The sequence below is a fragment of the Macrobrachium nipponense genome, chromosome 13, assembly GCF_015104395.2.
Source record: "Macrobrachium nipponense isolate FS-2020 chromosome 13, ASM1510439v2, whole genome shotgun sequence".
In the NCBI taxonomy this organism is placed as follows: Eukaryota; Metazoa; Arthropoda; class Malacostraca; order Decapoda; family Palaemonidae; genus Macrobrachium; species Macrobrachium nipponense.
In genome coordinates, this window is record NC_087206.1 from 82,143,913 (window position 1) to 82,157,832 (window position 13,920).

The 13,920-nt window shown below is 37.2% G+C and overlaps 1 protein-coding gene across 2 annotated transcripts in view; it reads right to left on the bottom strand.

Moving 5' to 3' along the window:
* LOC135225894 (PAX3- and PAX7-binding protein 1-like) overlaps nt 1-13,920 on the bottom strand; it is a 152,922-nt gene that overhangs the window by 40,058 nt on the left and 98,944 nt on the right. For both annotated transcript variants that reach the window (XM_064265474.1, XM_064265475.1), the window contains exon 8: nt 10,841-11,030. In XM_064265474.1, the coding sequence (XP_064121544.1) occupies nt 10,841-11,030 (190 nt within the window). The remainder of the gene's footprint in view (nt 1-10,840; nt 11,031-13,920) is intronic.

Here is a 13,920-nt window from a genome sequence, read left to right on the forward strand (position 1 = left end):
GCTCAACAAGGGTGGGCAAACCACAAGAACACCTCCGGCAAGCTAACACAATAGATTGCACTAGTTAACAGCTTAACCAGCAGGTATTTTTGTAAGGGGTAACACATCCCAGAGAAAAAAAATTGCTTGACAAAGTCTGGTATCTGTTTGGAAGATCAATTTATTATGTTGGATGTGGAAAAAATATGATGAAAAACCAAAGCAGTTCATGAAAATAATCAACAATAATTATTTATCCCAGCAGACAAGTTATGGCTAGCTTCCCTAAAGGGCAAGAAAGAAAAGATGTCTTGCAAGGAAAGAAAGAGGAGTTGTGAGATTATCAAATTGGTCAGTCAATAAGCATACGTTAAAGAAACCGTTAAGAAAAATTTTCCAAAAGACAAAGGTGCAATTTGCCAATGAATTAAATTTACATTACAGAAAGTAGTAGAGTATGAAAAGGGAAAAAAGCATTAAAGGATGTATAAAAACATAATAAACAAAATAGCCTTGACACCAGAACTGAATTACCTCAACACACCAAAGAGTCTGGGGAAATTTAAAGTGAAACTTGAGAGGTACTACTCTACAGTAGAAATGTGAGCAGACAGAAAAACTGAGATGATTTTGAAAAGGTGAAACCACTCAATGTAGTACAATGAGAAGATCATAATGAATGAGGAACTGGTGGAGATGTGGTATCAAGAGGCTGGAAAAAGAGACAGATCTCAAAGGTAGAGACGATTTGAATATGATGACAAGAGTTGGTCAGAAATGCAGTAATTAAGGAAGTAAAAGGACAAAGGCCTGTATAAAGACCCAGGAAATGATGAGGAAAATGGACAGGTACACACCTATATCTAATGGGAGTTCAGGACAACATAGCTGATAGATCTCATTTTACATCTAACCTTGTAAAAATGTTTATGATGACAATGACGCTTAAACCGGGTTTATGCTAAATACATAAATGTGAAAAAACACAAAAATAAAATAAAGTTTTAAAAGCTGCTCTGCTTCATTAAAATGTTTACAAAATCTGGTGCTGGAAAGAGAGGATAAGTGTGAACTAAACTCAAATTAACCCTCTTACGCCGATTGGACGTATTAAACGTCGAGTCAAAATGTCTCCCGTATGCCGATTGGACGTATCATACGTCGGCTCAAAAAGTTTTTTTAAAAATTCGCGGAAAAATACTTATAGGCCTACCAGCCGAAAACTTTTGTATCACGCGCCTTGGGGGATGCTGGAGGTTCACGGATCAAGGCATTGTTTTGTTTACAATCGCTACGCAGGCGCGCGCAAGCGCGAATTTCTTTCTTATCGCACTAAAAAGTATCAGTCACATCTCGGAAATTATTTCGTCACTTTGACATAATTATTGCACCATTTTAAATTATCCTTTACATGAAGTATTATATATGAAAATGTGCGCAATTTCATGCACAATACAACTAAAAAATACTCATGATTGTAGCTTTTATCAGTTTTGAAATATTTTCATATAAATAACGATAAGTGCAAAAATTTCAACCTTCGGTCAACTTGACTCTACAGAAAAGGTCGAGAAACGCAATTGTAAGCTAAAACTCTTACATTATAGTAATATTCAATCATTTGCCTTCATTTTGCAACAAATTGGACGTGTCTAGCACAATATTTCGATTTATGGTGAATTTATGAAAAAAACTTTTCCTTACGTTCGTGACTATAACTCTTCCTCTTCCGATAAATTTTTTCGTGCGATTGTCCTAATGTTTGCACCCTTTTAAATTTGCCGTTACATAAAGTTTTATATATGGAAATGTGCGCAATTTCCTGCACAATACAACAAAAAACAACCCATGGTTGTAGCTTTTATCAGTTTTGAAATATTTTCATATAAATACGTTAAGTGCAAAAATTTCAACTTTCGGTCAACTTTGACTCTACCGAAATGGTCGAAAAAAAAACGCAATTGTAAGCTAAAACTCTTATATTCTAGTAATATTCAATCATTTACCTTCATTTTGCAACGACTTGGAAGTCTCTAGCACAATATTTCGATTTATGGTGAATTTATGAAAAAAAAAACATTACGTTCGCGCGGTAACTTCCGAAAAAACAAAAATCAGAATTTTTTTTTGTTTTTGTGCGATTGTCGAAATGTTTGCACCATTTAAAATTAGCGGTTACATAAAATTTTATATATGAAAATGTGCGTAATTTCATGTAGAATACAACTAAAAATGATTGAAGGTTGTAGCTTTTTCTCTTTTTTTCGAAATATTTGCATATAAATCACGATAAATAGAAAAAAAACCACGTTCGGTCAAATTTGACTCTACCGAAATAGTTGAAAAACGCAATTGTAAGCTAAAACTCTTACGGCCTAGTAATATTCTGTCATTTTTCTTCATTTTGAAACAAATTTGAAGTCTCTAAAACAATATTGTGATTTATGGTGAATTTTTGAAAAATATATTTACCTTCACTCCGCGCGCCGATTCGCGGCCGCAAGTCTCCGAAATACGTACATGGCATTATCCTAATATTTGCTCCTTTTCATATTAGCCTTTTTATAGAGTTTCATATATCAAAATGTGCGCAAGTTCATGAAGAATACAATAAAAAATAATTGAAGGTTGTAGCTTTTTCCATCTTCGAAATATGTCCATATAAAAAAATATATATATTAAAATTTCGACATTCGGTCAAATTTAACTCGTCCGAAATGGTCGAAATCTGCAATTCTAATCTAAAACTCTTACAGTATCGTAATATTCAATCAGTTTGTCTTAATTTTGAAACAAATTGGAAGTCTCTAGAACATTATTTAGAATTACGGTGAATTTTTGAAAATAACATTTTTTTACGTCCGCTCGTTACGAATTCGTACATCATTTTGTGATAATATTTTTCCGGTGTTGCTTTTATTGTTTTACAATGTATTATATATCAAAATGATCGCAATTTAGTGTACAATACAACGCAAAAAAAAGTAACTGGTTAGCTTTGACCGTTTTCTGCACAGCGTGATTTGAATACAATTATGTATGAATTTTTTTTTTTTCGCTACCATATATCGCATTATTTACATATGATAATGATATTATTTTTCATTTCTGATGGTTGCATTCTAAACTTCAGGCAATGACAAAAAAGGAGCCAAAAATGAACTCTTAATCTTCAAAAGTACGCGCGCTGTAATTTTTTGAAAAAATTATTTTTTTCCACTTCCCTCCCGCGCTCACTCCAAACCAGGCCCGGCATACGGGAGAGGTTTTGATTTTTAGGGCTCCGGCGTAAGAGGGTTAAAGAGAAGATAAGTGAGCATTAAACTAAAATCAGAGAAGTTTAAGAAAAACCTTCCTAACAGCTAGGCGGAAGTAAGAGAGGTAGTGTTCTACCCAGTCAGCAAATATTCTTGTCTTTTCAATTTGAAAACGGAGTGTCCAGGATTCGTGAAGACTCATGAACTGGGACTGGCTCAAGTGATTGGTTTGGAAGTTGAACAAAACCTTGTGTGAGGGGTACCCCTTGAAGTATGATTAATACAACACAAGTCCCTCCAGGTTAATGGTGGCATTCTTTCAGCACCCGGAGGCACTGCTTTCTGCCTTCTTTTCATCTGTTCCCTGAACTAACTTTCACCTCTTAACTTGCAAATCCTTTAGGAAGTCCCTATAAGAGTCCAGAAATGTGACCAAGTAGCCTTGGTAAATACAAAAAAAAATATGTGATATGCATGGATAAATAATGAAATGTTCTGTAAAAAATAAAAAGGGTTACAATTAACAAGTTAACCATTAAAACCAAGTTTTCTGCTACAAGGCACACCTGTTGATCTCTTCAAGCACACATGCATACACTAAGGCAGGCATACTGACAGAAAGGCACTGTGTGCAAGTTGTACAAAAGTTCTGTTCCTCAGCGACTGAACTTGCCAAAAGAAGCTGAGCAAAAACATGTCATACTTCCTCTGAAACAGAAGGCTGACATTTGTAATACAGTGAAGAGCAAAAGATTGGGCTCACAACAACTAAGAAAACCAAAACCCTATCTCAGAAACTTGAGGAGATTCCCTGAAAATGCTTTGTACAGCAAAGCTAAGTAAGCTCTCAGCTGCAGTGTATGACAGGCATTACTTTTAAAAAAAAATCTGTAATTGTGAACCCAGGTTACAAGAGAAAGACAGTAATTTCAAGCCACAATGGTTGTACAAGTCATGCAATTTCTCAACTGCTTAGCAGAGTCATTTCAAGCTCAGACATCGCAACTGTAGGCTTGATATCTTGGGGAGACAAGCACTCAGTATATGTTCTTGTCTATTTAAAGAACTCATCTAAGAAGGTTGCCTAACTGCCGAACAGATTTATAGTTTCAATGAAATGACAACACTGGCCGGTGACAGAAGACAAAATTGCACCTGGATTCAAGAAACATGAAGATAGCCTAAAGGTGCTTACTTAGTTGCAATGAGGCTGCAAGAATGTACCACATACTTGTGGCTAGAAAATATTGAAGGCCTGGGTGCTTCTGGGAATAACATATATTTCTGTGGAATATGTATGCTCAAAATAATTCTAGGATGGGCAATGAAGCTTTTAGCAATGCTTTCATCAATCTTTCATGTTGAAGGCAAAAGGAAATTTGCATACAGAATGGTTGCCGGACAACAGTAAATTCACTTTGTTACTTGACAATATCAGTGCTCATTCCTTTGCAAAAGACTTTGTCAATGGAAAATTTTTTGTGGTTTACTCAGCCAATATGATACAGCCTACAAATCAAGCCAAGATTAACAGCATGAAACTTTGTAACACAAAATTTGAAGTTCAAAAGAAGCCACGTAAGTAAGGACATGATCTATAATTTGTCCTCTGCACAACATTCAATGCACCCTCTGTGGTAAAAATAAACCTGTTTCATATTAGTGGTCTCTATAGCTTTTGTTTACTTTCGTGGTTCCTTGCTGACGTGTCTCGCATTACAGCTGTAGACTCACAAGATTATGGTACATTGCTTGTTTCTTTGTATATGTTACTTATATGTTACTTATGATGTCCCTTTGTATGTTATATGTTTTGTGTATATTCTTGGTTATACTGTCTTTCATAAGGAGTGTGATTTATGTACCTTCTTAGTCAACACGTGTATATTTATGTTTATGTCTGTGTTCGTTTGTTTTATTTGCAGTGTAGTACTATGAACTGTAGTGGAATTATTTACTGAATAAAACCCTGATTCTGGTTACACCGGGTTTACTTCAATTTATTCAGTAAAACAATTCAATCGCCATTGAACGGCTTCTACGCCCTCCCCAGTTCGAGGTGGACCCTGACTCTGCCCAGGCTGCCAAGGAGTGGACATACTGGCTGAGGACGTTTACAAACTTTGTCCAAGCAGTGCAGCTGACTACCCCTACGCTTGACAAACTGGTTGTTCTCACTAACTATGTGGCTCCTAGTGTGTATGACTTTATTTCTGAGTGTGAGACTTATGAGAAGGCTGAAGAGCTTCTGACATCTTTGTACATGAAACCAAAGAATGAAATATTTGCCAGACATTTACTTGCCACTCGCAGGCAAAACTCAGGTGAGTCCCTGGATCAGTTCCTGCAGGCACTGAAGCTACTTGCTAAGGACTGCCAATTCAAAAGTGTACTGCGGAGGAAGCGTGTGAGAGTTATGTTCGGGATGCCTTCATTAATGGTTTGGTCTCGTGTGCAATACGCCAGCGTCTGTTGGAGAATAGGACACTGAACCTAAGTACTGCTTATGAACAGGCCCGTACTCTGGAAATGGCCCAGAAGCATTCAGCCTCCTACTCTTCATCAGAACCTGTCAATGCTGCTGTGTCAGCAGTGAGTCGAGAAGAGGAATCATCTAGTGCTGAAAATAACAGTGAGTCTGTTTCTGCTGCTACTTCTGGTGCTCGATGTTTTTTTGTGGGAACAACCGGCATCCCCGGACTCAGTGTCCTGCTAAAGACGCAATGTGTTTGAAATGTAAGAAGCAAGGGCATTATGCTAGGGTGTACCGCTCTGTGAAACAGGTGAGTGGCTCTTCTAGCCCAAAACATTCTGCAGCAATGCTAGCTTCAATAGTGGGGTCCTCCCCTAAGTGTCTTGAAAAATCCATAACACCTCTCAAGCTTAATGGTAGCTCTGTCAGTGCCCTTATTGATACTGGGAGTTCAGACAACTTTGTGCGTCATGATGTAGTGGACCTAAACAAACTAACTATGTCTCCAGAGCATGGAAAAGTCTCTATGGCTGATGAATCCCTGTCCTCAAACATCTTAGGTCTGTGCACTGTGGACTTGGAGTTGCAAGGAGAGACTTATCACAGTGTTGAACGCAAGGTGTTACAAAGCTTATGTAGTGATGTGATGCTGGGGCATGACTTCCTGAGGAAACATTCTGGTCTGGAAATGGATTTTGGAGGAGAAAAACCTCCCTTGAAGATATGTTCACTAGGTTTTGTTAAGGTGACCCATCCTTTCCTTTTCAAGAACCTGACACCAGATTGTAAACCAGTGGCTAATAAGTCAAGATTATACTCCTTGAGTGACATGAAGTTCATTGAAGCTGAGACTGAGCGTATGATGTCGGAAGGAATAATAAGGCCTAGTAATTCTCCTTGGAGGGCTCAAGTGCTGGTGACATCAGGAGAGAATCAGAAAAAGAGGATGGTTATAGATTACTCTCGTACCATAAACAGGTTCACTGAGCTTGATGCCTACCCCCTGCCAAATATCGACGAGATGGTGAACAACATTGCACAGTACATGGTGTTCAGTACTTTTAGATCTGGAAAAGTGCTTACCATCAGGTTGCAATAAGAGAAGAAGAGAGACCGTACACTGCATTTGAAGCTGGGGGCAAACTTTATGAATTCAGTCGCATTCCACTTGGAGTGAAAAATGGAGTAGCAGCTTTTTAACGTGTGCTTGACGAAATCCTTAAGAAAGAAAAAGTAAGTGGTACTTTTGCTTATGTTGACAATGTTACTGTGTGTGGTGAGACAGAGGAAGAGCATGACCAGAATTTACGTAGGTTTTTGAAGGTGGCTGAGGAGTACAACCTCACTCTAAACCACAGCAAGTGTGACTTCAAAGTCAGATCCATTAAATTACTTGGGTATTCAGTAACGGATGGGGAAATCAAACCCGAACCGGAACGCTTGCAACCACTGTGGAATCTTTCACCCCCTAAAGATGCAGCTTCTCTTCGCATGACCATGGGATTGCTTGCACATTACTCAAGATGGATACAAAATTTTTCAGAGAAAATCTGCCCTCTCACACAAGCCAATGGTTTTCCTTTGTCCACTGAAGCACTGCTAGCTCTCGGGAACTTGAAGAAAGACATTGCTAGTGCGGTGGTAACGGCCATTGATCCCTCCTCTCTTTTCACTGTGGAAACGGACGCCTCTGATCATGCGATAGCAGCTACTCTGACACAGAATGATCGCCCAGTGGCTTTCTTTTCCCGCACTCTCACTCCCAGTGAACAAGGACATTCCTCAGTGGAAAAGGAAGCTTATGCCCTAGTGGAGGCATTGAGGAAGTGGAGACACTACTTAATTGGACACCACTTCAAGCTCATCACTGACCAACGTAGTGTAAAGTTTATGTTTGACTCTAAATCAAACAGTAAAATAAAGAATGACAAAATAGCGAGGTGGCGAGTTGAACTCTCATGTTTTCACTATGACATAGTATACCGTCCAGGAACAGAGAACATACCAGCTGATGCTCTCTCCCGCATCTGTGGTGCCACTACTTCTGATAAACTCCGAGAACTTCTTGAAATCCTATGTTACCCTGGGATATCTCGTACGACGCATTTTGTCCGGGGGCGGAATCTACCTTACTCGGTAGAAGAAGTGAGGAAAATTACCACCTCTTGCCAAGTGTGTTTAGAGCTCAAACCTCGATTCATCAAATCCTCGGGACAACTGATCAAAGCAACCCAGCCATTTGAGAGGTTGAACTTAGATTTCAAAGGCCCAGTTCCCTCTCAATCTAGAAACAAGTACCTCCTCACAGTTGTGGATGAATTTTCAAGGTTCCCGTTTGTTTTCCCTTGTGCTGATATGACCACTAGAACTGTCGTCAGTTGTTTGGTGCAACCTTTTGCTTTGTTTGGCATGCCAGCGTACATCCACACTGACAGGGGTGCATGTTTTATGTCTGAAGAGCTGAAGGATTTCCTGATGAAGAAAGGTGTAGCTACCAGTCGCACTACACCTTATAACCCTAAAGGGAATGGTCAGGCTGAAAAATATAACGGAGTTATATGGAAAACTCTGACATTAGCCCTTATGACAAGGAACCTTGATGTGTCTCAGTGGGAAACTGTTCTCCCAGATGCTCTCCATTGTATACGCTCCTTGTTGTGCACTTCCACGAACATGTAAGATAAAACAAGAACGACCCCTTAGAGGCGAACCCCGAGTATGCTCATGTGAAGCTTCCAGATGGTAGGGTGACTACGGTTTCATTAAGACATCTTGCTTCTATGGCTAGTGACAACCGTGAAAGTACAGATGCTGGGGTTCCTGTATCTCAGTCCGAGGTTCCTGAGGAATTGTCAGTTGCGAATGCTCCTCAGGAGATTGCACGCGGTCTCTCCCATGACACTCTTCAGGAATCCCGTACAGTCCCTCAACAGGTAGCCTCACCTCCTCCACTTCGAAGGTCAGAGAGAGTGAGGCAACCTCCAAAGTACCTTCAGGATTACTCCACGTGAACTTAACTGAGAAGGGAAGAATGTGGTAAAAATAAACCTGTTTCATATTAGTGATCTCTTTAGCTTTTGTTTACTTTCGTGGTTCCGTGCTGAAGTGTCTCGCATTACAGCTGTAGACTCGCCAGATTATGGTACATTGCTTGTTTCTTTGTATATGTTACTTATGATGTCCCTTTGTATGTTATATGTTTTGTGTATATTCTTGGTTATACTGTCTTTCATAAGGAGTGTGATTTATGTACCTTCTTAGTTAACACAAGTGTTTATTTATGTTTATGTCTGTGTTCAACGTTCGTTTTATTTGCAGTGTACTACTGTAGTGGAATTGTTTACTGAATAAAACCTTGATTCTGGTTACACCGGGTTTACTTCACCCTCCACCATGTATCTTTCTGAGTGGTGCTGATAATGATACGTATACTTACATAGCAGTTTAATGATATACTCTTAAACTCGGTGTTGGTTCTACTGTACAAACTTACTGATTCTGTACATTCACCTCTGTATATATATTACATAACCGTCCCAGCTTATTGCACAATGTTTTATACAAACATCTCATGAAGTAAAAATATACTTATAAACTTTAGTTATTAAGGCTTTAATTTATTTTTGTTAACATGCAGTGAAACGTTCACCATTAATTTGCAATGTGACAATACATATTCTCCAGGAGAAGCAAACTAGTGGTGAATGGGTGACAGAAAAGTAAATTCCTTAAATGTACAAGGAAATCTGACTTAAACTTTATCAATGTAAGCCAAATTTGAAAAGAGCAAAATTCAATGCAGTACAGTACAGTATGCAAATGTAAATTCTAGACATGCCTGTTTTTGTTCAATGGGTCTACACATCTATAAAGAATTCTACTGCACCTAAATGGAGCTTCAATTTCCATCCTTACAATACCACAGCTCCTTTTTTTAAAGAACATCCCTACCAATTCAAAGTTATCTATTGCAGACAATTTTCAACCTTAAGAAAATTAATGAGAAAAAAATAACTTGTGTTAACTACTGACCAACCTCAAACTTCTCCATACAAGGTTTCAAAATTCAAATATGCATCGAGAAACTTTTATACCACTGACCAACCTAGCCCCAGAGCCATGAGCAAATAAACATGGCTCAATATAAACATCCTAACCAAGCATAGAGTTTATTAATTACAGTAGCCTTACTGCTTGCACAACCAGTGATATATATGAAGTAAAAAATTCTGCAAAGCTCCAATAGCAGGCTGGTGTGAAAAGTACGTATACATTAACACCAAGAACTATTTTGTATACATTATATAAAATTTTGAAATAAAATTCTGATCCTTAACTGAAGAGCAATTCTTTTTAACTTACCTTTTCTGTATTTCCCAAATATATGGACTAACCACTTACCTTTTTTATGCAGAATGCTATAATCTTTTAACAGTAATGCTAAGTAAACCCTCCTACTATTTGAACGATACCACTAATTTAAAACAAAACCTGCTTTACAGCCTGCTTCAGTATAAATCTGGGGAACTGGATTCTGTGGTTGGTACTATGTTGCAAAACACTGCATTAGGAAGTCCCCAGGATAATGCAAACAAATCTCTACACAAAAAAACTGTCCACATTGATACAACAATCATGACTTTTTATTTGATACCTAAAGAAAAACTATACAAAGCACTGCTTTAAAATCATCTTGAAAACAAAATAACTCAGCAGCTTCTTTTATGGACTTTGCTTCAATAGGGAGGTCTCCAGTGCAGCTAATATTCTAAATTTCACACTGGTCATCAAACACTATCATGCATGTAACATTGCGATTCTTCAAAATTAATGTAAAAATATTAATCCAGCTAATAAATAAGTCATTTTTTCCAGCATGAAACAAGAAGACTACTTATAAGGAGACTATCATGAAAAAAAAAATGTCACTTCCTTGACTACAAACATGCTCGTAGGAGGATTTACTGTCATTACTTACCCACTGCCAGCAATTAAAAACCAACACTTAACTTCTATTTAAAGTAAAGAAACAGTTGCCAAACTTTTATCAGCATTCCAATACTGAAATGCCCAAGGTAAATTCCCAAACCCGTTTCTCTATGTATATGAGTAAGCTCGCTGATGAACCCACCTTTTCATTTAGACAGTCTCTTAAGTCAGTGACATACCCACGGATATCTTGGTAAAACTGGAAGATGCCAGTCAGTGGATGCTGCTCCAAGCTGCAACGTGCGACTGAAGACTTGCTGCTGACCAGGTCGTCAACCACTTTATCTGCCTCTGCCTGATGACGGCGGTACACCTCCTCCAGGCTTGCTCGACTGGATAGTGGAAGACAAAAGGGAAGACAAGGGACGTAAGATGTGTCCAAAGTTGGTCAATAACCTTAAAGCTACAAAAAAAAAGAAGTCATATTTAACAGTTGAATAATGTTTGGTTCAATGAGATACACCAAACACAATATACACTTGAAATCGAATTCCCCCTAAACTATTATAAGCGAAGTTCTTGAAGAATGTGATGATGCACAGAAGATAAGCAATAAAAGTTTAAAGGGGCCAATGCATTACACAGAAAGTGTGCAGTGTTAAATACACTTCTTGAAAATGTGGACTACGTATGTACACTTCTTGAAAATGTGGACTACATATGTATTTACAAAAGTATCATGTAGTATAACAATCCTATCAAATCACAGCATACAAGTATCATTTATAACAATCCTATCAAATCACAGCAAACATCCACATGTACCCTTCACTGCTCCATTCCACCATCTACCCTGACATCACTTCTTTCTCCAATTTAGCACTAATGTATTCTCTCTCTCCTAACCAAACGCAGATAATCTCAAAAGTATTTTACAACTAAGCATACATCTGAATTGTAAACTCAAGAGGGTAACCTTCATGGTTAGTAATGCACTAAAGATAAAAAGAAATTCCTGAGAAAAATATTACAATTAGATTTTCTTGGTAATGGATATACTACTGGGCTCCGTGAAATTTTGAAGAATATCACTGTAATTTAATTTTCATGATCTTAACTATCTTCTGCTCAGTTGAGACAAGAACTATGATAAAATTCAAATCTAAGATCATTGATTCATTTTCAATAGGAAGCTATTGGAACTTAATAACTGATAAACATATCAGACTAACAGACAACTTTCTAGACCCTTCTAAGATAATTTTATTATAACAAAGCCAAGCTTCTCTTATTCTTCTCTGCTGAGAAAGGTTTATAATTTAAGACATATTCCTGATTCTTCTATTAGGCACATGGACAATCACACTACAGTATAACATATAAGCAAAATTTAACCCTGCTATGAATAATACATATTGGGCACAATACCAGAAGATACCAACACTGTTGACCATAAATGACTAACCTCTCTCTTGAATGAGGGCTCTGAATAAAACAATTAAGGAACTCTAGGTATGCATCGAAGTCATGAGCTAACAGAACCTGGAGGCCAGGAGGGAGGTAAATACAGTAAATAATAAGTCTTACATGGTCTAGTCAATTAGTAGAGTAATTGTCAGGGAGATAAATACATGATTGCTGAATATACTGGAAGGTACTTAAAAGATTTAAGAAGCATTCAGTGAAATACTGATTGTAAAGTGCTTACAAAGGGTGAAATTTATGACTGGATAACATTTCATGGCCTTGAAAGTCTTAACCCTTACATGACGGGCTAAATATATACGTATTAATCACACCCCCAGTCTGGGAATACTTCAAGATTGGCCAATTCACGAAAAAACACACCAGTGGAAAGAGGAAGTTAAGCAAATGCACATGGTGTAAGAAAAAGAAATTCCAAACATTTTCTGTATCTTCCACAGGAAATTGAAAATGAATATTTACAACCCTGTGCAGGGCCTCTTTTCCAACACACTTGTAAATATATGCTAATTTTACCAAGTTACACATGTTCTTTCTAATAATTCATTTGATTTCATTTTGTATAATTATAATTACAGCTCATACAATATCATAACAGATAAGAACTAAAATTAATAACAAATTCCGGGTAAATTTGTTGTAAAATATTTGTGATTTACTGAGATGGGGATCCTGATGCAATAACTTTTTGTGAGGTATAAAAGTTTTTTCTAATATTTCTTTGAAAAAATACAAATACAGCTGACATTCTATCGTAAAAGATAAGGACTAAAACCTGCAATCCTGGGGTATATCTAAGAGCAAATAAATAAGAGACGATAGAGGGGCAATACATTACACCATCAAGACTTAAGGCACACTCATCCCCCTCTGCTCTGCCCCGTGCTGGGCTATTACAGTTGCCATAAGTCATTTGTGGACCATTGACGTGATATGAACATCTTTCCCGCTAAATTCATCCAATTCATAGGAAGTAATATTAATGCTCATATGAGTTAGCCCGTCCATCGCTCAAAACCTGTTACAGATCCTCATATGATCGTGTCTGTCCATTAAGGGGTTAATAACTGCAATCACTATCATATTTGTAATTGTTCGATTACCTTCTATTACAAACTAGGAACGCCATAATGAATTCCTAAAGCCTATGATAAACATGTAATGGCTATCTTGATATAAATCTGTCCAAACTTCATCTTTTATCATTTTTACATATACCTGAAATATTTGAATTTACATCTTATCTCATTCAAATGACATACAACTTTCATTAATAAGAATTTCATAACTAACACGATAAACTTATACTCATCTTCAGTAAATTTCTCATGCAGTGTTGAAAGTTTTGCTACAATAAAAACCCTAGAGATTACCAAAGACTACCTGTGATTAAATATTTCACTTGGGAATCTAGCTTTCCTGTATCATGCATTTTATACTGTAGTTGATATTGAAGTAATCAATATTAACAATGAAAAAGTACAATAATAAGCTATGCTAGTTATCTAATCTTTATAACACTAATATAAAAAGAAAAAAAAATAAGGTACAAGAACAGAATGACATAATACCTGTATTATTGCCTAAACACAAATGCTGTGTCAAACAAGTCTAGTGTAACCCAATGTACCGGAGAAAACAAAAAAATTTAGAAAGGATTGAAGGAAAGGGCAACATAACAAGTCAAGAAGGAAAAGGATGGGATTTTTAAAACTAAAGCTTATTTTTTAATACAAATTCATCAGTCTACATGTTTAGTCCTGTAGTCAGCAGTTCCCCAGAAACACATAAGAACAT